Genomic DNA, 27,013 nt, shown 5'->3' with positions numbered 1-27,013 from the left:
TACTTATAATTAAATCTCTCTCCTTACTAATAATTAAATATATGTTCCCAAGATACTTTTTAGCTGTGTATATGCTTTTGTTTTAATTATTTTTTTTCATTTTATTTCTAGTACTCTTCTATTTAATATTTTACTAAATTCATAATGTCAGACATTTTAAAACCCCACTACATCTTGTAGGTTTAGTGTTTTTATTTTCATATTTTTTTTATTTATTTCTTGCAGCAGACAAAACCTACAGAGGCCAAATCCACAAATTCTAGTATAGCCTCCTCAACTACGACAGAAAAATCTAAGTTTTTGGAGGCTAAACCATCAGGCTTTAGCTCTTCGAAGCCAGAAGAAAAGGATTTACCCACAGCTCAGACTATAAAAACATTGTCAGCCAAAGTATCTACCCCACAAAAAACAACTTCGAAGGTGTTTTCAATTCAGCATGTGGTCCAGAGTGAAGAAACTAGTAGAACTGCACAACCAAAGGACAGGATTACTACACCAGGTAAGCAGATGTAATAAACTTGCTTCGGTGACTTATGCACGATAGTGTATGTTTTACATCTGTAATATGAAAATTTAGCAAGAGACTGCATGTGCACTGCCAACTATCTACTAGGACCAGTATTGGGCACTCACATTCTTTGTTTGGCAGGTAGCACTGCTATCAGCCTTTCACTGGACAGGTTTTTATAGCATATCTTGTTATGCTATAAAGGTCCCTTAAGTAAGATCTGACATATCTCCTGATTTGTTTGCTTTTGTAATTCCTGGAACATTCCTCTATTGTTCTTCCTGGAAATGTATGAATACATCCAGAACTAGACCTATTCCACTTGTTTATTGGAGATGTCCCCACTATTTCCACATGGGGTGTAGGAACGTATCAACTGAGACGGCACTTTAGTAAGGGCTCCTTTACAAGTACAGCAACTTTTAACATTTTTAAATATTTGTTAAAAAAATACCTTGATTCTCAAGCATTTTTCATGGCACACTTATATTTTGTAGCTATATTATATTTGGGATTTTTCGCCATGCTGTTGTTGAAGTTCAGTAGCAAAGCTGTTTTTGTAAAATAAATGCCCAAAAATCACTATAAAACTGTTTTTTAATTTCCAACATCTAATTGTTTGACCTAGAGAAAGCAATCCTAAAAAAAATACAAAAATAATTCAGTAAAATCCATTGTGTAAATTAAACCTTTTTCTTAATGAAGTCAGATATTTGTGAAATCACATGGTGTGGAACATACTATTCTTGTCAGTGAAGAAAATGGCTAATATTGGGCATGTTTTTGTTTATTCTGTTTATAAAAAAAAAAAAAAAAAAAAATACCCTTCCAGATACATCACCTGTTTAAGTGATGTATTTACAGCTATGGCAGTAGATGTCCCATTATTCTCGTCACTATACACTGCAGTCATGCAATGTCTTAATGTCACCAGTTCCCCAAACTTTGCATTACAGGTGGACCTGGCGTAAAATCCTTCCTGGAGCGTTTTGGAGAGAAGTGTCACGAACGCAGTCCTGCACCTACAAATCTTGCTGTAAAGTCTGCAGCATTGACTCCGAATACAAAAAGTATCCAAGAAAGACTGCTGAAGCAAAAGGATATATCCAGTACAGCTAACTTAGCACAACAACAGAAACAGGTGTTCATATACAGCAGTGTAGTTTGTCATGGAAGCATTTGTCACATAGGATACTAACTTAACATTTTATTTATCTTTTTGTGCTATCACTTTGAAAGGAACGTGAGAAAGAACTTGCAGCTCTTCGAAGCAGGTTTGATAAAGGCAAAGTGTGGAATGCAGACAAAGATACGACTAAAACGAAACAGCAGGAGACTCAACGGGTAATCTTTTATGTCTTATTTACATACATACACTTGGCAAAAAAATTGGATGAGACATAAAGTGTGACATCATAGCGCTATTTAAAATAGGATAAGACTTACCTGTAGTACCATGCACGACCTCCACGACTTTGACAGGCCAATTTATCTGTCTAAACAGTAAAAGGGCCGTGCATTCAGCTAAACAGGAGTCAAACTGCATTGGCCTATCCTAACCATAGGTCATCAAAATTTGGAGCCCAAGAAAAAGTTTTTAGTGCTGTGGTTCCTCCCTATAATGCCATTTTAGTGGAAAGTCTGCAGTTATCTCAAATAGGGCACATACAGACTGGGCATAAGGAGGTAAACAAAGCAATGTCACTTTGGTACAATGCTTGTTGTTAGTTATCAAAACTTTTATTGTACTTTTATCATAACTGAGTAACTTATGATTCTCAAGTATTATCCTTTCTCGGTCGATCTTCATTGGGGGACACCTATACTGATGGGTATATGCTCTTGCCACTAGGAGGCGCTGACACTAGGAAAGGGAGTCGGCTCATCCCTGGCAGGATATACCCGCCCACTGGAAGTGAGGTAATCAGTTTTAGCTAGTGTCAGTAGGAGGCAAGACACAGATCTGGGAGCTCTCCAGACCTGGTCCTTTTAATTATTTTCTAGTAAGGGATGTTTAGTTTTTTTTTTTTTCTCCCTTTTGTTTCCCTTTTTCAGGTGGGGGTTCAGGAGCATGGCGCTACTTGTTCCTACATATGCGACAAAGGGGCACAGACATAGAGTATGTACTGTCAACCCCTTCTCGCCAAGAGCCTTGAGGTTGTACCCTGGGTCCGGGTGCCCCACTGCCCCTGCTCGCTCCGCTATCTTAGTCTGGTATGATGTAGCGTGGCCATAAGCTGGTTGATGTGAACATCCCCCCCTTCTCCCCCTCCCCCCTTTTTCCCCCTCCCCTTCTGTACTCCGCTAATGTCTCTCTATCCTGAGGTCCCTTTTCCCCAGCGCCGGCTCCTCAGCCGGCATTACACGTGGCTGTGCTGGGCTAACCTTGTGGCCTCCTGGTCATACTAAAGGCAGCGCCATCTGCAGCAATCCTCAACCCCCCCCCCCCCAAATGGGGTACTGGTTCGGCCGCACTCCAGTACCCCACTTTCTGTGGGAGGGTTCAAAGGAGTGATCCTGTGCATTCAGGAATCTGGTCAGCCATGATTTACTGCTACGTTGGGTCAACTACCATACACTTCCTACTGCGTGGATGGAAGTTCAGCTATCTGCCGAAGTGTAGTTCTGAGGGAGTCAATCCATGTTGCTTCATGTGCCCTGTGCAATGCACCACGTACTGGTTCGCAGGGTCCCTCTGCATGTCTGCAGTTCTAACTGCTGAAGGCTGGTAACCCACTTTCAATGTGTGGTTCTGACTGCAGGACCAGGTGTGGCCATGGTCCCTATGCCATATAGCCAGACTGTGTCTGCATGGTTTCTAATCCACCAGGTCACCTCTTCACCTCCCGCCCCCTTTCCTGCCACTCCTCGTCACTGTATCCCAGTGACTTACTTTCCATGTGAAGTTCCACAAAGTGTGACTCTGTGGGTTCATTGAACCTGTTATACCATTCCGACTGTCTCTGCAAGTTTCCTGCCCCACATATCACCTTCATCTCTTGCATCTGCGACAGCAGTCTTGGTGTGGGGCACCATTAGGAATTGGGGTGTGGGCAGGTTCCATGGCTTTTCACGGCAACTGTAGCACTCTGTTCTCCTTTCAAAGAGGGCCACATTGGTCTGCTAGGGGCATGGTTGTTACACACCATTGGATGCTGTGTCTGCAATCTTGGTTCCTCACTACTATCGAGAGGTATCAATGTCTGTGTCCCTATGTATGTTAGGTCCCTCAGCACGTGTAGAGCCACCCTCTCTTCTGTCGGTGGGGTGTGCTTCGGATCTTTCTATAATCTTGTTTCCACAGGTCTACGGCGGTTTAGCATCTCTGTTCTGGATGGGGCCTGGTAGGGCATCACAGGCAGTTCAGCGCCCATACCCCCCCCCCCCCCCCCCCCTTGTGCCTCCAGGTATCTTCCTGGATTCCTGTGCAGGGTGGCTCAGGCACCTGCTCGGTTGCCTTACACACGACTAGACTGGCTCCGTTGGTGCCTATCTGGTTTGGGGTTTCACCCTGAAGGGGTGTTCCTCTCAACGCTCTTGGTTGCTGTGTGTGTGCTTCTCCCTTGCATTTGTAGTCCTGTCTTTGCATCTTTGCCCAGCTGCAGTGTCCAGGATTCCCATCCCTCTGGGGACACAGATTGGCTCGTCGATATGTTCTCACAGAGTTCCTGGGGGCTTCGTCCACCCAGTACTTTGTCCATTGCCACAGGGAGCCTTTACCCTGCCCCTACAGTGCCTGGTGCACTTTGACAATCCTCCTTCCACGGAGGTATGGGGATCAGAGGGCTTGGCATGGTCAGTGCCTGAGTTTCATCTCCACCACCCCTTGTTTTCCCCTCCACTACAGGGACTATTTCGCTGGTCACTTTCTACTAGCGAGATGGAGTCATCTCTCTCTTCCCACTTTATATGGGGGATATCTGGCTGGGCCCTTGTTTTTCGCTGAGAGCATTCAGTCGAGCTTTTCGCTGTCTCTGCCTGTGTGCTTACTGCCCACTATTGCAGCCTGGCTCTCCTCCTGTTTCTTGGCTATCTACTGCTGCTCAGGCAGCCTTAGCACTCCCCTCTGTCGGAGGGGTTTCTGCTATCGTGTGGCTCGGCGATAGCTGGTCTAGCCTCTGTCGTTTGGGTCCTGCCCTTGCTCCCCCCCCCCCCCCCCCTCGGCACAATCTCCCTGGTAGGGTATGTTCCTCCTTCCCTTGATGGTGTCAGTAGCACTACACTAACTCCACAGTTTTCTAGCCTTACCTTTGTGATGGTTGTGGCCTCGCGCGTGTGTAGCGGTCCTGCTTAGATTTCTCTGCGATCTCATTTATTGGGCAGTCTTTCTGTACCGCACTTCTTCTGTCTTGGCAAGGACCTTTGTCACCTGGAGAGTTTCGTGGATGTTGGGTTTCCTTACCCTTCGAGTGTAAGTCTTCCGGGAGACTCGGGAACCTCCAATTCCCATGTTTGCTGCTCCGGTGTTCTGGAACTCCTTTTTCAGGGTCCTCAGCTCCTTTCTTGGCCGTTGATACTTACGTGCCCATCTTTGAGGTGAGAAGACTCAGGAACCTCTATTTCCCATGTCTGTCGCTCTGGTGTTCCGGGATGCCCCTTTTCTGGACACTCTGCTTCTTCTTGGCAATTATTCCCTTCCATCTTCTCCTTCTGGGTCCATGTTCTCTTGAAATGGATGGCGTTCCGGTCATCCGGATTACACCAGTTGAGCTATGTCACCTCCCAGTGGCTTGTGGTGGGCTCCTGGATAGGGGTTTTGGGTCTGCAGATGTTTAGATCTTCGATCTTCCGCACCAGGCCTCTCGAGATCCGGTTTCCCGGCTAGCCCTCTGGTTCTGTGTTCCTTTTTCGAGTTGAACTCCTACCTCTTTCCGGGGTGGTTCCGGCCCCTCAGGCTTCCTAGTCGACTTTTTCATGTCACTCTATGAGGACCGTAGGTTTAGAGTCCCTGGGAAGGACTGTCCCTTCCTATGGTGGCCCAGTCAATCTCCATGGCTGGGGATCTTCTGGGAGTTCTGTTTCTAGGCCTCGGTTTTCTCTGGCCTGGGGTCGTCTGCATGCCTTAAGGACAAGTGGGTTCGGTCTTGGGACTGCTTCCCTTTTGCTAATGGTTGTTGTTCCCACCCTAGGAGATTTTTTTTTATTTTTATTATTAATATAAATTTTTTTTTTAAGAACTCGCTGTAAAATCCTCTCTCGTAGTCTTCATTGGGAGACACCACACCCACTAATTTCTTAATTTATTTTTTTGTCCTGATATTCTTTTCCGGGTTGTTGTTGTGTTTTTTTTTTTTTTTTTTTTTTTTTTTTATCCGGGATTCTTTTCTAGGGTCATTCGGACATTTCTTGTTGGCTTCTTCTACTGCTTTGTGACAAATGTGATTACCTCACTTCCAGTGGGCGGGTATATCCTGCCAGGGAGGGGCCAACTTATTTTCCTAGTGGCAAGAGCATATACCCATCAGTATAGGTGTCCCCCCAATGTAGGCTACAAGTGAGAGATTTTACGGTAAGTACAAAAAACCCTCCTTTTTGTCAATATCATAGTTTTGTTACTTAATATGAACTTAAATGAATCATTGAAACATTGTAATCTATATCCTTGTATATCAATGATGGAAATAAATATACGGTTTCTTGTGCTCTGTTTTGTAGGAAACTCAGATTCATCCTGCAACCTGTAGCAAACCACCCAAGCCAGATGTAACTTATCATTCTGTAGTTGAGAGGTTCCCTGTTACAGAAGAGAAAAGAAATACAGGTAATATTACATAATTTTGGCAGTTTTCTTTTTTTTTAGCTATTAAAGCAACATTGTGGTTCCCCATGTAAATAAATGAATAACCTAGGGACAAACAGCCCCAAAAATAGAGCATTGTTAACATATAAGTGGCATCATAAAGCCACAGAAAAAGGGTAATATAAGGTTACACTCTTAATCACCCTTTACTGAAAGGAACAATGTTTCGGAGACTCCTGAAATTCCACCTAGTAATGCCTAGTTTTTACATTTTAGTAATGCCTAGAAATTTCATGTGAGTAGCTTTAAAAAAAAAAGCCATAAGGGCCTTTATGCTAATGATCGGATCTGTTTGTGAAAAAATTGATATCAATGGAGGGTATGTCTGTTTCCTTGGAGTCAGTATATAGAAATCTGTAAACTTGGGGTTCAGGTGCTATTCTTTAGTCTAGAAATTTTGTACTAAGAACTTGAACCAATGTACCAGACTTCGAGTGACTGGTCAGGGAAAATTATTGGAATAAATTAGTGAAGCTTAGAAGGGACCCTGTAACCGATCCAAAGGAGCTTAAAGCCCACCTACTATATTCTGGAAATGGACGCCATATAAGTCAGTGTGAATCAAGAATTGGGTGCCTTCATATTAATGGAACTGCACTATACCCAAAGTGCCGAAAAATAATTTAGAACCAAGGTTTAGAAATCAGACCTCAAGGGGTAAACTGACTAGTAATTAAAGGTATATACCTTCCAATTGTAGGAATATATCTAGAGAAATAAGGTGTAGTTGGTTTGAATAAAATTGCACAATTTTATTTATATATGGATCATAAGGTATAAACAAGATCTGGTATCTGAGCAGGGCCCTTGCTACAGATCCAGTGAATATTAGACGATGGTTAATATTAGTATTTGTATTAACCATCATCTAATATTCACTGGATCTGTAGCAAGGGCCCTGCTCATATACCAGATAAATAAATTACGCAATTTTATTCAAACCAGCTACACCTTATTTCTCTAGATATATTCCTACAATTGGAAGGCATATACCTTTTAATTACTAACCAGTTTACACCTTGTGGTCTGATTTCTAATCCTTGGTTATATAGCATAAGCGAAAGATCACCAATAAGGTTTAGATATCAAATCTTAATTTAATTAGTTGATAAAATTGTTATCAAAAAGTGTTAACTAATAATGGGAAGGGGGTGAGGGTACAGGTGAGTGCCTACACTCAGAGCCCTACCTATCTAGGGGGGGCTCCTAAACTAAGTGTGGATAGGAATAGGGAGCATAGAGACAATACATACAGATAAGTTAGCCTCTCTACCTTCTGGTAGAAGAGGCTAACTTATCTGTATGTATTGTCTCTATGCTCCCTATTCCTATCCACACTTAGTTTAGGAGCCCCCCCTAGATAGGTAGGGCTCTGAGTGTAGGCACTCACCTGTACCCTCACCCCCTTCCCATTATTAGTTAACACTTTTTGATAACAATTTTATCAACTAATTAAATTAAGATTTGATATCTAAACCTTATTGGTGATCTTTCGCTTATGCTATATACTATTTACTCTCACCAAGGGATATCTTTACCATTTTTTGGATTGAGAAAACCAATTATCTATATTTTCTCTTGAGTTTTTAATCCTTGGTTATACAGTGTGAATATTGTCTCTCTGCTCCCCCCTGAATGATATCTGAAGGTCTTACTCCCATTCAACTGTGTAGTTGGGAGGATTGCGGTCCTAAGGGTGTTCAATAATCTATAAATGGTGGACAGGGCATGATAGGAGCCCAAAGAATCGGACACATAGCTTGTCATAGCTTGTAAAGATGAGCGAACTTACAGTAATTCGATTCGTCACAAACTTCTCGACTCAGCAGTTGCTGACTATAGCCTGCATAAATTAGTTCAGCTTTCAGGTGCTCTGGTGGGCTGGAAAAGGTGGATACAGTCCTAGGAGAGAGTCTCCTAGGAATGTATCCACTTTTTCCAGCCCACCGGAGCACCTGAAAGCTAAACTAATTTATGCAGGCTAAAGTCAGCAACTGCTGAGCCGAGAAGTTTGTGATGAATCGAATTACTGGAAGTTCATGATTAGAGATGAGCGAACTTACAGTAAATGTGATTCGTCACAAACTTCTCGGCTCGGCAGTTGATGACTTTAGTCTGCATAAATTAGTTCAGCTTTCAGGTGCTCCCGTGGGCTGGAAAAGGTGGATACGGTCCTAGAAGACTCTTTCCTAGGACTATCCACCTTTTCCAGCCCACCAGAGCACCTGAAAGCTGAACTAATTTATGCAGGATAAGTCAGCAACTGCCGAGCCGAGAATTTACTGTAAGTTCGCTCATCTCTATTCATGATCACTGTAAGTTTGCTCATCTCTAATAGCTTGTTTCTGTTAGGGCTGAAAACATAGTGCTGACTGTGCACTTATTCAAGATTAGAATCTGTCAATCCAAAATGTGAAATACACCTCTCAAAAAAAATAAAGGGAACACTAAGATAAAATATCCTAGATCTGAATGTATAGGATTTTACATAGTTGAATGTGCTGGCAACAAAATCCCACAAAAATTATCAATGGAAATCAAATTTATCAACCCATGGAAATTCTGGATATGGAGTCACACACAAAATCAAAGTGGAAAACCACATTAAAGGCTGATCCAACTTTGATGTAATGTCCTTTAAAACAAGTCAAAATGAGGCTCAGTAGTGTGTGTGGCCTCCACGTGCCTGTATGACCTCCCTACAATGCTTGGGCATGCTCCTGATAAGGTGGTGGATAGTCTCCTGAGGGATGTCCTCCCAGACCTGGACTAAAGTATCTGCCAAATCCTGGACAGTCTGTTGGTGGATGGAGCGAGACATGATGTCCCAGATGTGCTCCATCGGTTTCAGGTCTGGGGAACGGGCGGGCCAGTCCATAGTATCAATGCCTTCCTCTTGCAGGAACTGCTGACACACTCCAGCCACATGAGGTCTAGGATTGTCTTGCATTAGGAGGAACCCAGGGCCAACTGCACCAGCATATGGTCTCACAAGGGGTCTGAAGATCTCATCTCGGTACCTAATGGCAGTCAGGCTACCTCTGGCAAGCACATGGAGGGCTGTGCAGCCCCCAAAGAAATGCCACCCCACACCATTACTGACCCACCACCAAACCGGTCATGCTGGAGGATGTTGCAGGCATCAGAACGTTCTCCTCGGCATCTCCAGACTCTGTCGGGTCTGTCACATGTGCTCAGTGGGAACTGCTTTAATCTGTGAAGAGCACAGGGCACCAGTGGCGAATTTGCCAATCTTGGTGTTCTCTGGCAAATGCCAATCGTCCTGCACGGTGTTGGGCTGTAAGCACATCCCCCACCTGTGGACGTCAGGCCCTCATACCACCCTCCTGGAGTCTGTTTCTGACGGTTTGAGTGGACACATGCACATTTGTGGCCTGCTGGAGGTCATTTTGCAGGGCTCTGACAGTGCTCCTCCTGCCCCTCCTTGCACAAAGGCGGAGGTAGCGGTCCTGCTGCTGGGTTTTTGCCCTCCTACGGCCTCATCCACGTCTCCTGATGTACTGGCCTTTCTCCTGGTAGCATCTCCATGCTCTGGACACTACGCTGACAGACACAGCAAACCTTCTTGCCACAGCTCGCATTTATGTGCCATCCTGTATGAGCTGCACTACCGGAGCCACTTGTGGGGGTTGTAGACTCTGTCTCATGTACAGTGGGGATCAAAAGTTTGGGCACCCCAGGTAAAAATTTGTATTAATGTGCATAAAGAAGCCAAGGAAAGATGGAAAAATCTGCAAAAGGCATCAAATTACAGATTATAGACATTCTAATAATATGTCAACAAAAGTAGATTTTATTTCCATCATTTACACTTTTAAAATAACAGAAAACAAAAAAATGGAGTCTGCAAAAGTTTGGGCACCCTGCAGAATTTAGAGCATGCACTGCCCCCTTTGCAAAGCTGAGACCTGCCAGTGTTATGGATTTTTCTCAATCATCATTTGGGAAGACCAGGTGATGTCAATCTCAAAGGTTTTAAATGCTCAGACTCATCTGACATTCTCCCAACAATCAGCACCATGGGTTCTTCTAAGCAGTTGTCTAGAAATCTGAAACTGAAAATAGTTGATGCTCACAAAGCTTGAGAAGGCTATAAGAAGATAGCAAAACGTTTTCAGATGTCAGTATCCTCTGTTCGAAATGTAATTAAGAAATGGCAGTCATCAGGAACAGTGGAAGTTAAAGCAAGATCTGGAAGACCAAGAAAATATCAGACAGAACAGCTTGCAGGATTGTGAGAAACACTATTCAAAACCCACATTTGACTGCACAATCCCTCCAGAAAGATCTGGCAGACACTGGAGTTGTGGTACACTATTCCACTATACAGAGATACTTGTACAAATATGGTCTTCATGGAAGAGTCATCAGAAGAAAACCTCTTCTACGTCCTCACCACTAAAATCAGCGTTTGAACTTTGCAAATGAACATATAGACAAGCCTGATGCATTTTGGAAACAAGTTCTATGGACCGATGAGGTTAAAATTGAACTTTTTGGCCGGAATGAGCAAAGGTACGTTTGGAGAAGAAGGGGAACAGGATTTAATGAAAAGAAGCTCTATCCAACTGTTAAGAATGGGGGTGAATCAATCATGCTTTGGGGTTGTATTGCAGCCAGTGGCACAGGGAACATCTCACGAGTAGATGGGAAAATGGATTCAATAAAATTTCAGCAAATTTTGGATGCTAACTTGATGGCATCTGTGAAAAAGCTGAAGTTAAAGAGAGGTTGGCTTCTACAAATGGATAATGATCCTAAACACGCCTCGAAATCCACGGGGGATTACATCAAGAGGTGTATACGGAAGGTTTTGCCATGGCCTTCACAATCTCCTGACCTCAACATAATTGAAAATCAATGGATAGACCTTAAAAGAGCAGTGCGTGACAGGCAGCCCAGAAATCTCAAACAACGGGAAGACTTTAGTAAGGAAAAATGGGCAAAGATACCTAAAACAAGAATTGAAAGACTCTTGGCTGGCTACAATAAGAGTTTACTGCCCCCAAAGGGGGCAGTACAAGATATTAACTCTGCTGGGTGCCCAAACTTTTGCAGATGCCATTTTTTTGTTTTCTGTTATTTTGAAAGTGTAAATGATGGAAATAAAATCTAACTTTTGTTGACATAATATAAGAATGTCTAATCTGTAATTTGTTGCCTTTTGGAGATTTTCCCATCTTTCCTTGGCTTCTTTATGCACATTAATACAAATTTTTACCTGGGGTGCCCAAACTTTTGATCCCCACTGTACGACTAGAGTGAAAGCACTGCTAGCATTCAAAAGTGACCAAAACATCAGCCAGGAAGCATAGGAACTGAGAGGTGGTCTGTGGTAACCACCTGCAGAACCACTCCTTTATTTGTCTATAATTTCCACCTGTTGTCCCATTTGCCCAACAGCATGTGAAATTTATTGCCAAACAGTGTTGTTTCCTAAGTGGACAGTATGATTTCACAGATGTGTGATTTGAGTTGGAGTTATATTGTGGTGTTTAAGTGTTCCCTTTATTTTTTTTGAGCAGTGTAATTCTGTGGACATTCAGGAATCTAAAGGTCTTGTCTCCTAAGGCTTGTTTCACACTACAAAATTACTCCATTTTAAAGATCCGTACGAAGTTCCGTCTGAAAATCGGCTAAAAACGGCAGTTACAAAATCCTATATGGCCGTTAGAAAATCCCCTTATAGTTTATGGGATTTTTCTAATAGCCGTTTTAAACGGTTATAGCCCGTTATTAATAACGGACTTTATTTAGTGACTGAAGATAGTAATGGGAGAAATAGTGCGAACTTCGTACGGATCTTTAAAACGGAGTCATTTTGTAGTGTGAAACAAGCCTAACTTGTATTTAAAGTGTTAGGAACAATGCGCAAAACTTCATGCATTTTGATATCTTTCTATTTGAAAGTAAAACATTTGAAGAAAATAATAAAATAAGATTTCTCTGGTTTGGTTTAATGTATTGTAGTGCAACGTACAATGGCTGAGCATCTACGTAGTCCTGGGAAAACTATACAGCCACCGTCTGTGGAGAAACCTGCACCACTTACAGAAGGGCAAGTTAATGGAAAGAAAGGTGTGTTTCATCATTAGTTAACACTTTGTTGTAACTATGTAGAATTGGCAATTGCTGTATAAAATGTATTTTTTTTTTTTTTTGTACTAATGCAAACATTTAAGGACCTATGCATTGCTTAGTAAAAGATCGTTTCTCATGCCATCTGCATCTGCAGGCTGTTTTTTTTAATTTTTTTAAATTTTTTTTTGTCAAAGAAAGTGCTCCAAGCTATTGTTTGATGGCAAGTATGGGATTCATGTTATGTAACTATAATTCTTCAGGCATCCTCTCTTTTCATTATGCTGATCTGAAAGTCAAGAAGGAAAAGTGCTGTGCTACTCTGTCTAGCAATATAATAGGTCTGTCACATTTCCCTTGTATGTATCTCTAGTGGCCAAGCCAAGGACTACTCATGCGCAATGAAGTGAAGTATACTATCCTCAATTGCTGGATTTTTTGTATAAAACTACCATCACCTGCACCTGGGCAGTTTTTAATCAGGGGGAAAAAAAACATTTAAGTGTACATAATGTACAAGTAGGCAGAATAAATGCAGGCAGCTTTGAAACATTTAAACCATTATGCCAGTATGAATAGAGCCTTACCTCCAAAAAGCATGATTGTGGGGGGAGGGGGGGGATTTATTATTCTTGTACTTCAGTGGTCCGATGTACAAAAGTTGCACATTTTTGCATAAGCCGGATAAGCTAGACTTACCGGGCTGTGTGTGTTGGAGGGTGTCTGGTCCGTCTTGGGGTATGTTCACACTGCGGAAACTCAGCAAACGGAGATTCCATCTGGTGGCCGCTGCCAAAAATACTTCCGCGGTAGGACCATGTGGCACTGCACCGTCACCATTGACGGCTATGCAGTGCTCGCGGACTTCTGTGCAAAGAACAATCATGTTCGTTCTTTGCGCGGAACAATTTCAACGGCGGAATCGTCCGCCAATGAAATTCCGCAGTGTGAACGGGTCTTGCGGAAGACCCGTTCAAACTGATGATAATGTTCACTGCGCGGAATTCCGCAGTGTGTACATAACTCTGTTAGGGTGTCTTAACTTTCTCTGAGCAGCAACTAGATGGTAAGAAATTTCTAATGAAGACTATAAAGTTGCTTTCATGTAACAAATGAAAAATTTATCTGCAAAGGTGTCCATAGCATTTAAAATATATATATATATAGACTATTTCTATGTATTTTTTTCTCCCTTCCTAACAGTTGAAATGGCAGATGAGGTTGAAATGAGTGTGGATGGTGATATTGATGAGATAAACAGTTCGGAAGTGATCACAAACATATTCAGTGATGCTCTTGAAGATGAGGATGATGAAAACTTTGCAGAAAGTTCTTCACAGCAAGTGGAAAAAGTCTGTGATGGCGAAAGTGATGGAGAAGATCCTCTTAACATTTCCTCTATGTCTTTGCTTGCTCCTTTAGCAGAGACTGTTGGAGTTGGAAGCCCAGAAGTAGGTTTAGAAGTAGCCGATGACTATTAATCCTAATGGCTAGTGTGTAGCCTGTTACATTCACTAACTTTATTTATTTCACAGGCTCTACTCTCCAGCACAATAGGAGATAGTAGTAATGTTTGTAACAGCCCAAAATCTGTTAAGTTCCAAAATGTCAGAGAAGATGCTGCTGAGTCCCAGGAGAGTGTTTCATCTGAAGAGGAAACCAGAAATCTTCTTTATAGGTAGTGTATAAAAAAAAAAAACCTCTTACTTACGGACAATTCTAGTTCATGCTCTTATACAATATCTTACTCCTATTTTCATTCAGCATTGATGCATACAGATCACAAAGATTCAAGGAGTCAGATCGCCCTCAAGTAATGCAAAAAATTGTCCGTAAAGAAGATGTATCTTCTCGAATTGAGGACAAAAGGCATGGATCTCCACGAGCTCTTAATATCAAACAAAAAATGAAGGTATTGTTTCTGTTTTCTCTACATTTTATTAGGTGAATTCCATACTATAAACACTGATTTAAAAAAAAAAAATCACACACAACTGTCCTTTTGGGTTGTGTGATACACACACACAACCCAAAAAGTGGTGCAATAAAAGAGTGGCGTTTTACAAGATTACATTTATTCAAACATAAATAGCCACATGATGCATTTCTGGGTATAAATGACCTCAGTTGTGCAATGGCATAAAAAAGTACAAGGAACAGAATCTGCTTCTGACCTTTGAAAAATGGTGCCAACTGAGAAGGGGCACATCCACTGAATATGCTAGAAGCAGCACTTTTGTTCTTAAAGGAAATATCCCATGCAGCAAAGAAAAAAAATACCTAGCCATTCCATAGTATATTCACCTACCACCTCTCTGACATGTTTGTGATTTTTTTTCTGCCCCCCATTCACCGGCGATTCAGCTCATAAATTCCAGTTACTTCCTGGTTATGGTGGCTATGCCTGTGATCTCAAAGACTACATTTCCCTGCATGCACTGCTCACATTTCCTGCTCTCAGCTGCCTGAGCAGAGAGCTTGTTACCACCCCTAACTTATGTTAGCCACTCCCACATAACACTGAGCTCCAATCATAGCCCTATACAGCAGGGTGGCCACAAGGAAACAAACTAATCCCAGTGCTCAGAGAGAGGGACCCTGGAGTTGAAGCTGCAGTTTTACACTGTAAAATCACTCCCTCCCCCTCCTCCTCTCAGTGAAACAGCTTTACAGTGGCACACTCACCTCCCCCCTTCTCTGCCCTGCACTCCTCTCTCCCTCCCCTCCATTCTCAGTGTGACAGCTCTACTCTCCCTCCCCTCCATTCTCAGTGTGACAGCTCTACTCTCCCTCCCCTCCATTCTCAGTGTGACAGGTCTACGCTGGCAGCTCCCTCACCTCTCCTCCGTTATCAGTGTAAAAACATTAGCAAGGAGAGGGGAGAGAATCAGCCTGTTTGCTGACACTGCTATGATCTGAATCAGCCGGCATATAGGCAGTGCTGCTCAGCCAATCACTGCAGAACAGAGGGAGGACAGTATGAATATTCATCAGATGGGAGGGGCTAAGGCCGAGCTCAGGGAGCTCTCTGCAGCACAGGGGTTTTCTGGGTAATTGTCACGTCACGGCCCCTGGATGCTGCTGATAACAGCCTGAATAGGGGGTCACAAGTCATGAAAACCTGGAACAGCTGAATTTCCTGTCAGACAAAAGAATGCAGAAAAAGCTCGTTTCTAAGCGGCATTGGTAATGGAAGTGATTTACAAACCTATATAACTTTACCTTCTGCACTAAAAGCTGAACAATTTTTTACTGTGAGACTTGTCCTTTAAGCATCTCTTGTGTGGATGTTCTTTAAAGCGAAATTAGATTATAGCTCTTATGGAATTATTATTCACATCCCCTGAAGTTTACCCATCCTTTGTGCCTAAGACACATAAGCACCCACACAGATTGCAGGATGTTCTCTCAGTTGGCATATCTGTATATTTTAGGACTGAGTGCCACCTACTTCAATCATGCAGTTCGCTTGTTTTTACATTTTTTCCTTTTTTTCTTTTCTTTGCATCTTCTTTGCCAAATATGTATGCATAAAAGAATGACTGCAAGCAATGCAAATATTATGGTGGGGTTCTGTTCTCTGTGCCTCCAACAGTTTCCTGGCAGAAAGCAGAATAACCACTACTGCCTTTTATATGGAGTATTTTATTAAATTGTTACATAAAATAGGGATGACAGGAAAAGACTGCATTGTCTAGCCTACCCCTTTTCAGTTGGATGCTTAATAAAATGTGTGAACAAACGTATATGCAGTAAAACCTCACCAAAAGACCATCTGCTTATGCAGTTTGTGTGACAGATTTTCACACCACCATACATTATGCATACAGGCCATGTTCTTTGAGAAGACCACCCCCATGGAAGACCACTTTTCCAAGTGGTTTTTGGGGTCTTGCCAGAGCTTTCACTGACTATCATATTCAGTACATGCTTACTTACTGGACTGGTTTTTGTCTGTCTTGTTGGCCACAGTTTTGTGACATAGTTTTGCCTACTGCTAACCACTTTTTCTTTCCTTTAATTTGCTTTAGATGCTGAACAATGAGATCAGCCTGCAGCAAACAGTGATTCATCAAGCCAGCCAGGCTCTGAACTGCTGCGTAGATGAAGATCATGGAAGAGGAACCCAAACAGAAGCAGAGGCTGAGCGTTTGCTGCTGGTAGCAAGTATGTATTCTTTATTGTGAGCAGGCCCTGTACACTTTTTTTGTTTTTGGGTTTTCAGTAAGTTGAGGTAAAAATGTTTTATTGACTAGGGTCTGATACTTGGCTACATTCTGCAATCCCACAGCCAATGAATGAATGAAACAGCGTTTGAGTCTCCTTTAAAAAAAAAAAAAAAAAAAAAAAAAAAAAAAAACATATATATATACTTTATACACATGTACATACTGGGTGAAAAAGTATTGAGCACTTTTTGAAATTCTTCACAAGCTCTTGGACAACTCTTATGATTCTTGTTTTAACTCTTTTTAACTTTTTTTTTTTTTTTACTTAAATTTCTCTATTAAAATGGGGGTGCGTGTTATACGCAGGTAAATACGGTAATTTGCACTAACAAGGGGTGGGATTGCTTATTATGAATTATTGATAGATGTCTGCTCTTTGCACTGTTTGCACCTCCCTCTCTTCTTAAAGGGGTACTCCCTTTTGTTCTTAAAGGGTTACTTTAGCCCTAAGACATCTTATCCCCTATCCAAAGGATAGGTGATAAGATGTCTGATCGCTGGGGTCCTGCCACTGGGGACCCCCGCTATTTCGCATGCAGCACCCACATCTGGGAGCTGCATGCAGCGCTGCAGCCTCGGAGTCTGCTGGGTCACGACTACGGCCGTCACGCCCCATCCCATAGGCTTGCATTGCGGGGGCGGGGCTTAACATCACAATACTCCAGCCTCATAGTCGTGACCCAGCAGACTCCAAGGCTGCAGCCCAGTGGTGGGACCCCCGCGATCAGACATCTTATCTCCTATCCATTGGATAGGGGATAAGATGGCGTAGGGCCGGAGAATCCCTTTTATACTTTCTCCCTGTTTAATTTCACATTATTACCCAAAACTTGAAGGGGTACTCCGGTGGAAAACTTTTATTTATTTATTTTTTAATCAACAGATTTGTAAATTCCAGTACTTATTAGCTGCTGAATACTACAAAGGAAATTATTTTCTTTTTGGAACACAGTGCTCTCTGCTGACATCACGATCACAGTGCTCTCTGCTGACATCGATGTCCATTTTAGGAACTGTGCAGAGCAGCATATGTTTGCTATGGGGGGGTTTCTTCTACTCTGGACAGTTCTTAAAATGGACAGAGATGTCAGCAGAGAGCACTGTGCTCGTAATGTCAGCAGAGAGTTCTGTGTTAGAAAAAGAAAATAATTTCCTCTGTAGTATTAAGCAGCTAATAAGTACTGGAAGCATTGAAGGGGTACTCCACCCCTAGACATCTTATCCCCTATCCAAAGGATAGGGAATACGATGTCAGATCGCTGCGGTGCCGCTGCTGGGAACCCCCGGGATCGCCACTGCGGCACGCTGCTATCATTACTGCACAGAGCGAGTTCGCTCTGCGCGTAATGACGGGCAATACAGGGGCCGGAGCATAGTTACGTCACGGCTCTGCCCCACGTGACGTCACAACCCGCCCCCTCAATACAAGTCTATGGCAGGGGGTGTGGCGGTCATCTGACATCTTATCCCCTATCCTTTGGATAGGGGATAAGATGTCTAGGGGCGGAGTACCCCTTGAAGATTTTTTTTGTAGAAGTAATTTACAAATCTGTTTAACTTTCTGGCACCAGTTGATTTAAACTGGAGTACCCCTTTAATTTCTGAGCTTATTTGTTGTTGGTTTCTTTGTATGTATGGATTACTTGGCTTGTTACCAACATCTGGTGAAAATTTCATGTCAGTAGCACCTTTGCAAAATGTACCGTATTTTTCGCTCCATAAGATGCACTTTTTCTCCCCCCAAAAGTGGGAAAGAAATGTCTGTGTGTCTTATGGAGCGAATGTGTATGCTGAAGTGCAGGGGAGGCTGCTAAGCTTACCTGCTCCTGGGTCTGTACGGCGAAGTGCTCCGCTGCCCCGTTCTCCGATTCATGCCGCTTCCCCGTTCTGACATCCCCTTTACTGCCGCTGTTCGTTCTCCTGTCCGCATAATGGAGTCTTATGGAGGAGCATGTGACACACACGTCACTCTACTGCGCCCAGCGTAACGCTACGGAGGAAGCAGAGTGACGTGTGTGCCACATGCTCCTCCATAGGCTCCATTATGCGGACGGCAGAACAGGGCAGCGGTAGTGAAAAGTACGGTAAGCAACTGCAAGGGGGGTCCTGCTGTTTGCAAGGGGGGTCCTGCTGTTTGCAAGGGGGGTCCTGCTGTTTACAAGGGGGGGGGGGGGGTCTGCTGTTTACAAGGGGGGGGGGGAGGGGTCCTGCTGTTTACAGGGGGGGGGGGGGAGAGTCCTGCTGTTTACAAGGGGGGGTCCTGCTGTTTACAAGGGGGGGGGGGGTCCTGCTGGCTACAAGGGTGTCCTGCTGGCCACAAGGGGGGTTTGGTTCAGAATATTTTTTTTTTCTTGTTCTCCTCCTCTAAAACCTAGGTGCGTCTTATGGTCAGGTGCATCTTATGGAGCGAAAAATAAGTTATTTAGTAAGAAAAATAGTGACATGTTCAGAATGCCTCTGGCTGTCATAGTAACCAATCGGCAACTCTGCAATTGTCAGAGAGGTGCCGATTGGACCCCTGACAGTTGTGACACCTGTCAGTTTAAACCTCTGCATGCCACAATCAATAATGATAGTGGTATGCAGAGAGTAAACTGAAGGGATTATACCAAAGTACGAGCTGTTTTGAGCCTTCTCTTTATGCAGTGACTGCTGATCTATATAAAAAGGTTGAAGAGTACCTGTCATTTGGAAAAACTTTTAACATGTGCTAGCGAGAGGTCAAAAATTTTTGATTGACGAGGGTTTGGAGTGTTCAAACCTCTGCCGATCTGGAGAATAAGCCAGTGGAAGTCTTCTCTTCCACATACTACTTTCCCCTTCCTCTCTGTCACGTAACTTAATGAGAGAGTTTGTCTCGATCACGTGACACTGCATCGGCAGAGCATGTGCCGATCGCGAACTTCTCCTGGCTCATTGTTCTGATTGTTGTCGACCTGAGCACTTAGACCCCCGCCGATACAGAATTTTCACACATTACTAGGACATATCAAACTTTATCAAATGGCAGTGCCATTTAAGCATCTGTATCGGACTCCAAAGCACCTTGCGCAATCACATGCAATTGATGAGTTAATGAGAACATGTGTCTTCTCCTGACCTGTTTTTTTTTTTAATCAATATTTGTGTTTCCCTATAAAATGATAGCTGTATTGTGCTTACTAAAATGTGTAACTAAATAGCCAACTAGGTGTTACACAGTGTAGGAGACATAATCTCAAATGGTGAGAGGAATGGCACATCAGTGTTTATAAGAAAACATGTTTGTTATTTCATGTAAAATACAAGTATTTACTAAAACGGGCCAGTCACAATCTGTTACAAGGTAGAGGTGTCTGTCTCAATGACACTCTTTTGAAAAAGTTGAAAAATCTATGTATAGATTATGCATGCTGTCTAGGCAGATAAGATACACATCATGTTAACTTGTATAATGTTGGAGTACCAGACAGCTGGGCCATTGTAATTTGCCTGTGCTTTACACCTTTAAAGGGATTATCCAGCAATAGAAAAACAGAGCTTATTTCTAGGTCGCCTCATTGGGGGACACAGAGACCATGGGTATTATGTTGCTGCCACTAGGAGGCTGACACTAGGCAAAAAAAATAAAAAATAAAAAATCTGCTCCTCCCAGCAGGATATACCCGCCCACAGGCATAGAGCTAATCAGTTTTAGCTTGGTGTCCGTAGGAGGCAGACACAGGTCTGGTGCTCCCTCCTGACCTGGTCTTGTTTCAGTCAGTTTAGTTTTTCTTTCCTTTGTTGTTTTCTCTAGCGTGGGGTGACTGGAGCATGGCTCTGCCTGATCTTCCACCTGTGAGCTACGGGCACGGTGCATTGCTGGATAGGTTGTAGTCAATAGAGTATATTCAGAGCAAGGTCTTGTTACCTCAGGGATCTGTACTGGGACCAATTTTGTTTAATATCTTCATTAGTGATATTGCAAAAGGTCTCGATAGTAAGGTATGTCTTTGTGCTGATGACACAAAGGTATGTAACAGGGTTGATATTCCTAGAGGTATACGCCAAGTGGAAGAAGATTTAGGCAAACTAGAAGAATGGTCAGAAGTCTGACAACTGAAATTTAATGTGGATAAGTGTAAGATAATGCACCTGGGGCGTAAAAACCCTCGGGCAGAATATAGAATAGGTGATACAGTCCTGACCTCAGTATCTGATGAGAGGGATTTAGGAGTAATTATTTCAGAAGACTTAAAGGGGTACTCCGATGGTAAATTTTTTTTGACTACATGGCATCTTCTTTGTAAGTTTAGTTTTTTTGCAATACACATGTGTTATGTTTTGGCAGCATGTGTGTGTTTTTCTTACCTGTTTGTTGGGCAGGAAGTTCTGTAGTTCAGAGGGTTTACTTTTACTGTTGTCCGCAGTTCTGAGTCTGTTGTGGACAAGATGTCACAGCTTTATTTTTTATTTTTTCCTCTGTCTGCATGAGAGGAATAAGCCACGCCCCCTCATCTCATCCAGCTGAGTACACAGCTCCTCACCTCCCCTTCCCCTGCTCTGTATTCTAAGGACACAGGTCTGCACAGGAGAAGGACCTCACAGAGAAGATAAGTGTTATCTGAAGGGGAGGATGAGAAGGTGCACGGGCTGGGGATGTATGGACTGCAGGGGAATAAATCTCATACTGGGAATGATCTCTATGGAGGAGATTTATCATGTGCAGAGGAAAACTTGCCCAGTTGCCCATAGCAACCAATCAGATCGCTTCTTTCATTTTTCACAGGCTTTCATAAAAATGAAAGAAGGGAGCTGATTGGTTGCTATGGGCAACTGGGCAAGTTTTCCTCTGCACAGGTTTTGATAAATCTCCCGCTGTATGTGAAGGGGGAGGGGGGGGGGGGGGGGGGACTCCTGAATGACACATGCGGGGAGTTGTAGTCCCTGTTGTGTGTGTATGCTAGTGTTTACAAACCAGTGTGCCTCCAGGTTTTGCAAAAATACAACTCCCAGCATGCCCTGACAGACTTTGGGCATGCTGGGAGTTGTAGATTTGCAACAGCTGGTGGTACACTGGTTGGGAAACACTATTCTAGCCTATTCAGCATACACATCATGTTACACCAGTGTTTCCCAACCAGTGTGCCTCCAGCTGTTGCAAATCTACAACTCCCAGCATGCCCAAAGTCTGTCAGGGCATGCTGGGAGTTGTAGTTTTGCAACACCTGGAGGCACCCTGGTTGGGAAACACTGGTGTATGCCCTACAGAGGTGTGGTGAACTACAAGCCCCAGGAGACTACAGAGGCAGCATGCTGGTGTTATATCACAGACTGAAGACTCCTGAATGACACATGCTGGGAGTTGTAGTCCCTTTTGTGTGTGTATAACAGTGTATCCCAACCAAGGCTGATTATATTAGTGTGCTGTGTATAAGGGGGCTGACCCGAGAAAATAGAAGGGTGGGTAAAGGGCGGAACAAACAAAACAAAAAAAAGGAGCCGCCCCAAACCAGCAAGGCATTTGGCATGCTGGGATTTGTAGTTTTCAGCACAGCAAGAAACAGGAAATAGAAGCAAAGATAGGAAAACAAAGTGGGGGATAAAAAGACAACAAAGAACGGAAATAGAGTAGGCTAAACAACAAAAATAGAAATGAAACAAAACAAATAGGGTAAGTCAAAAAACGGAAAAACACGTTGACCACCGGAGTACCCCTTTAAAGGTTGGAAGACAATGTAATAGAGCAGCAGGAAACGCCAGGAGAATGCTTGGATGTATAGGGAGAGGTATAAGCAGTAGAAAGAGAGAAGTGCTCATGCCGCTGTACAGAACACTGGTGAGACCTCACTTGGAGTATTGTGCGCAGTACTGCAGGCTGTATCTCCAGAAGGATATAGATACTCTAGAGAGAGTTCACAGAAGAGCTACTAAACTAGTACATGGATTGCAGGATAAAACTTACCAGGAAAGGTTAACCCCTTAAGGACGCAGGACGTAAATGTACGTCCTGGTGAGGTGGTACTTAACGCACCAGGACGTACATTTACGTCCTAAGCATAACCGCGGGCATCAGGGCGATGCCCGTGTCATGCGCGGCTGATCCCGGCTGCTGATCGCAGCCAGGGACCCGCCGGCAATGGCCGACGCCCGCGATCTCGCGGGCGTCCGCCATTAACCCCTCAGGTGCCGGGATCAATACAGATCCCGGCATCTGCGGCAGTTCGCGATTTAAATGAACGATCGGATCGCCCGCAACGCTGCTGCGGGGATCCGATCATTCATAACGCCGCACGGAGGTCCCCTCTCCTTCCTCCGTGCGGCTCCCGGCATCTCCTGCTCTGGTCTGAGATCGAGCAGACCAGAGCAGGAGATGACCGATAATACTGATCTGTTCTATGTCCTATACATAGAACAGATCAGAATTAGCAATCATGGTATTGCTATGAATAGTCCCCTATGGGGACTATTCAAGTGTAAAAAAAAAATGTAAAAGTAAAAAAAAAGTGAAAAATCCCCTCCCCCAATAAAAAAAGTAAAACGTCCGTTTTTTCCTATTTTACCCCCAAAAAGCGTAAAAAACATTTTTTATAGACATATTTGGTATCGCCGCGTGCGTAAATGTCCGAACTATTAAAATAAAATGTTAATGATCCCGTACGGTGAACGGCGTGAACGAAAAAAAAAAAGTCCAAAATTCCTACTTTTTTAATACATTTTCTTAAAAAAAAATTTATAAAAAATGTATTAAAAGTTTTTTATATGCAAATGTGGTATCAAAAAAAAGTACAGATCATGGCGCAAAAATGAGCCCCCATACCGCCACTTATACGGAAAAATAAAAAAGTTAGAGGTCATCAAAATAAAGGGATTATAAACGTACTAATTTGGTTAAAAAGTTTGTGATTTTTTTTAAGCGCAACAATAATATAAAAGTATGTAATACTGGGTATCATTTTAATCGTATTGACCCTCAGAATAAAGAACACACGTCATTTTCACCATAAATTGTACGGCGTGAAAACAAAACCTTCCAAAATTAGCAAAATTGCATTTTTCGTTTTAATTTCCCCACAAAAAGTGTTTTTTGGTTGCGCCATACATTTTATGCTATAATGAGTGATGTCATTACAAAGGACAACTGGTCGCGCAAAAAACAAGCCCTCATACTAGTCTGTGGATGAAAATATAAAAGAGTTATGATTTTTAGAAGGCGAGGAGGAAAAAATGAAAACGTAAAAATTAAATTGTCTGAGTCCTTAAGGCCAAAATGGGCTGAGTCCTTAAGGGGTTAAAGGACCTTAAAGGGGTTATCCAGGAAAAAACTTTTTTTTTATATATATCAACTGGCTCCAGAAAGTTAAACAGATGTGTAAATTACTTCTATTAAAAAAGCTTAATCCTTTCAGTACTTATGAGCTTCTGAAGTTTAGGTTGTTCTTTTCTGTAATCTCTGATGACACGTGTCTCGGGAACCGCCCAGTTTAGAAGAGGTTTGCTTTGGGAATTTGTTTCTAAACTGGGCGTTTCCTGAGACACGTGTCATCAGAGATTACTTAGACAGAAAAGAACAACCTTAACTTCAGAAGCTCATAAGTACTGAAAGGATTAAGATTTTTTTAATGGAAGTAATTTACAAATCTGTTTAACTTTCTGGAACCAGTTGAGATATATATATATATATATATATATATATATATATATTATATTATATTATATTATATTATATATATATTATATTATATATATATTATATATTTATATATATTATATTATATATATATTATATTATATATATATTATATATTTATATATATTATATTATAATATATATATATATATAATATTATATTATATATATATATATATATATATATATATATATATATATATATATATATATATATATATATATTATAATATGTTTTTTCCTGGAATACCCCTTTAACATGTATAGCTTGGAAGAAAGAAGAGACAGAGGGGATCTAATAGAGACTTTTAAATACATAAAGGGAATTGACACGGTAAAGGAGGAGAGCATATTTAAAAGAAGAAAAACTACCTCAAGAGGACATGGTTTTTTAAATTAGAGGGGCAAAGGTTTAAAAGTAGTATCAGGAAGTATTACTTTACTGAGAGAGTAGTGGATGCATGGAATAGCCTTCCTGCGGAGATGGTTGCTGCAAATACAGTGAAGCCATTGCTCCACCCCCTTTTCTTTTGGCGCCGTATCGCACGACTGGGACCTCCTGAAACCCTCCTCCCATTCTGCCCCCGGCCTCTCTCCCCTCAGCAAGCGCTCCGGGAGCAAGCTGTAGCCTGTCGTATGAGAGCGTGTGCTGAAGGGGTCTGCTTCTCTCTCCTCCCTACCACCAATGAGGCCTTAGCGCATGCTCTGAGGGTCAGACCCCTTACCACTCGGGTGCCTCACGCGCTGCAGGGGTCATTTGACCCCTCCCTCCCTGCTATTTAAGAAAACTCTCATGAGCGCTCTGCACCCTCTAGTGGCTGCATAGCTGCAGCACTGCTTCTATTTCTCTCTGGAGAAGTATTAGGCTCCCCTCTAGTGTTCAACTGTAGTTATTACAGCTACATATTTTTTTTCTCTGGTCCTTCCCTTTACTCGTGTCTGTTAATCAGTTTGGAGTTTTTTTCCCCCTCAGATCCCCTGCCTTTCTAGTATGCGTTTAGGGCATTTTTCACAATTATCGGATGAGATCAAGTGTGGTTTCTGTCTTATCAGTTTAATCCCTTAAGGGTGCAGGGTTTTTCATTTTTTGCATTTTCATTTTTTTCCTCCTTACCTTTTAAAAATCATAACCCTTTCAATTTTCCACCTAAAAATCCATATTATGGCTTATTTTTTGCGCCCTGAGGAAGCTTGTTGCGAAACAACGTTGTAGGGGTGGCGTTCTGTAATAGGGTAAGATGTCCGCTGTATGCTCTTGTGATGTGAGATGGGTGATTTATACTTGAGTCATTTCTTCCAGGATTCCGGTGATTGTTGAACATTGGTGTATGTTTCCATCCCGGTCCCTGGGACTCTCTATCCTTTCACCCGTTTATCACTCTCATAATTGCATACTTTATTCATTTTCTTATTCCATGGTGCGGTCATAAAAAAACTTTTGGTCTCTGGGCATTGTGCAATACGGGATTTACATCTATATAGCCATTCTGAGTGTATATGTTTACATATGTTGGTATTTAATTGCTAGTATATTTTTGTACAGCCTATACCTTTTACATGTATATACACCCGGATGTGGGTCACTTTATTATCTCCCATTTCTTATTGATGTTCTGTAGCCCAGTTTTGCTTCTATCCCTCATCCAGACGCCTCAGTAGTCTGTCCACTGTCGTTCCTTTTAAATTCTGTTTTTAAAATCAGTCACTACTAATAAAGACTATATATACTTTTTCACTATTTTATGTCTCTGTGTAATTTTCTTGGGTATTTTTTTTTGCGCCGCCAATTCTACTTTGCATTGACATTAGTCATTTTACCCAAAAATCCACAGCAAAACGGAAAAAAAAAATCATTGTGCAACAAAATCAAAGAAAAAACGCCATTTTGTAACTTTTGGGGGCTTCTGTTTCTACGCAGTGCATATTTCGGTAAAAATGACACCTTATCATTATTCTGTAGGTCCATATGGTTAAATTGGTACCCTACTTATATAGGTTTGATTTTGTTGTACTTCTGGAAAAAATCATAACTCCATGCAGGAAAATGTATACGTTTAAAAATGTCCTCTTCTGACTCCTATAACTTTTTTTATTTTTCCACGTACAGGGCGGTATGAGGGCTCATTTTTTCTGCGCCGTGATCTGAAGTTTTTATCAGTACCATTGTTTTGGTCTGACTTTGATAATTTTTTATTCATTTTCTTAATGGTATAAAAAGTGACAAAAAATACGCTTCTTTGGACTTTGGAATTTTTTTACGTGTATGCCATTGACCGTGCGGTTTAATTAACGATATATTTTTATAGTTCGGACATTTACGCACGCAGCGATACCACATGTTTATTTTTATTTACACCGTTTTATTTTTTTTTATGGGAAAAGGGGGGTGATTCAAACTTTTATTAGGGAAGGGGTTAAATGATCTTTATTAACACTTTTTTTATTTAATTTTTTGCAATGTCATAGCCCCCATAGGGGCCTATAACATTACATACACTGATCTTTTACACAGATCACTGGCATGTATTAACACGCCTGTGATCAATGTTATCAGCACTTGACTGCTCCTGCCTGGATCTCAGGCACGGAGCAGTCATTCGCCGATCGGACACAGAGGATGCAGGTAAGGTCCCTCCCAGTGTCCTGTAAGCTGTTCGGGACGCCGCGATTTCACTGTGGCCGTCCCGAACAGCCCGACTTAGCAGCTGGAATAGTTTCACTTTCACTTC

At 42.3% G+C, this 27,013-nt stretch overlaps 1 protein-coding gene across 1 annotated transcript in view; it reads left to right on the top strand.

Moving 5' to 3' along the window:
- Positions 1-27,013, top strand: part of ANLN (anillin, actin binding protein) — a 99,578-nt gene that overhangs the window by 38,937 nt on the left and 33,628 nt on the right. Inside the window, exons 5-13 of the mRNA XM_056520474.1 lie at positions 226-499; positions 1,465-1,649; positions 1,748-1,852; positions 6,164-6,269; positions 12,300-12,407; positions 13,611-13,858; positions 13,943-14,085; positions 14,172-14,319; positions 16,439-16,574. Coding sequence (XP_056376449.1) covers positions 226-499; positions 1,465-1,649; positions 1,748-1,852; positions 6,164-6,269; positions 12,300-12,407; positions 13,611-13,858; positions 13,943-14,085; positions 14,172-14,319; positions 16,439-16,574 — 1,453 coding nt within the window. The remainder of the gene's footprint in view (positions 1-225; positions 500-1,464; positions 1,650-1,747; positions 1,853-6,163; positions 6,270-12,299; positions 12,408-13,610; positions 13,859-13,942; positions 14,086-14,171; positions 14,320-16,438; positions 16,575-27,013) is intronic.

Source organism: Hyla sarda, chromosome 5, assembly GCF_029499605.1.
Source record: "Hyla sarda isolate aHylSar1 chromosome 5, aHylSar1.hap1, whole genome shotgun sequence".
NCBI lineage: Eukaryota > Metazoa > Chordata > Amphibia > Anura > Hylidae > Hyla > Hyla sarda.
This window is presented reverse-complemented; position numbering and strand designations above follow the sequence as displayed.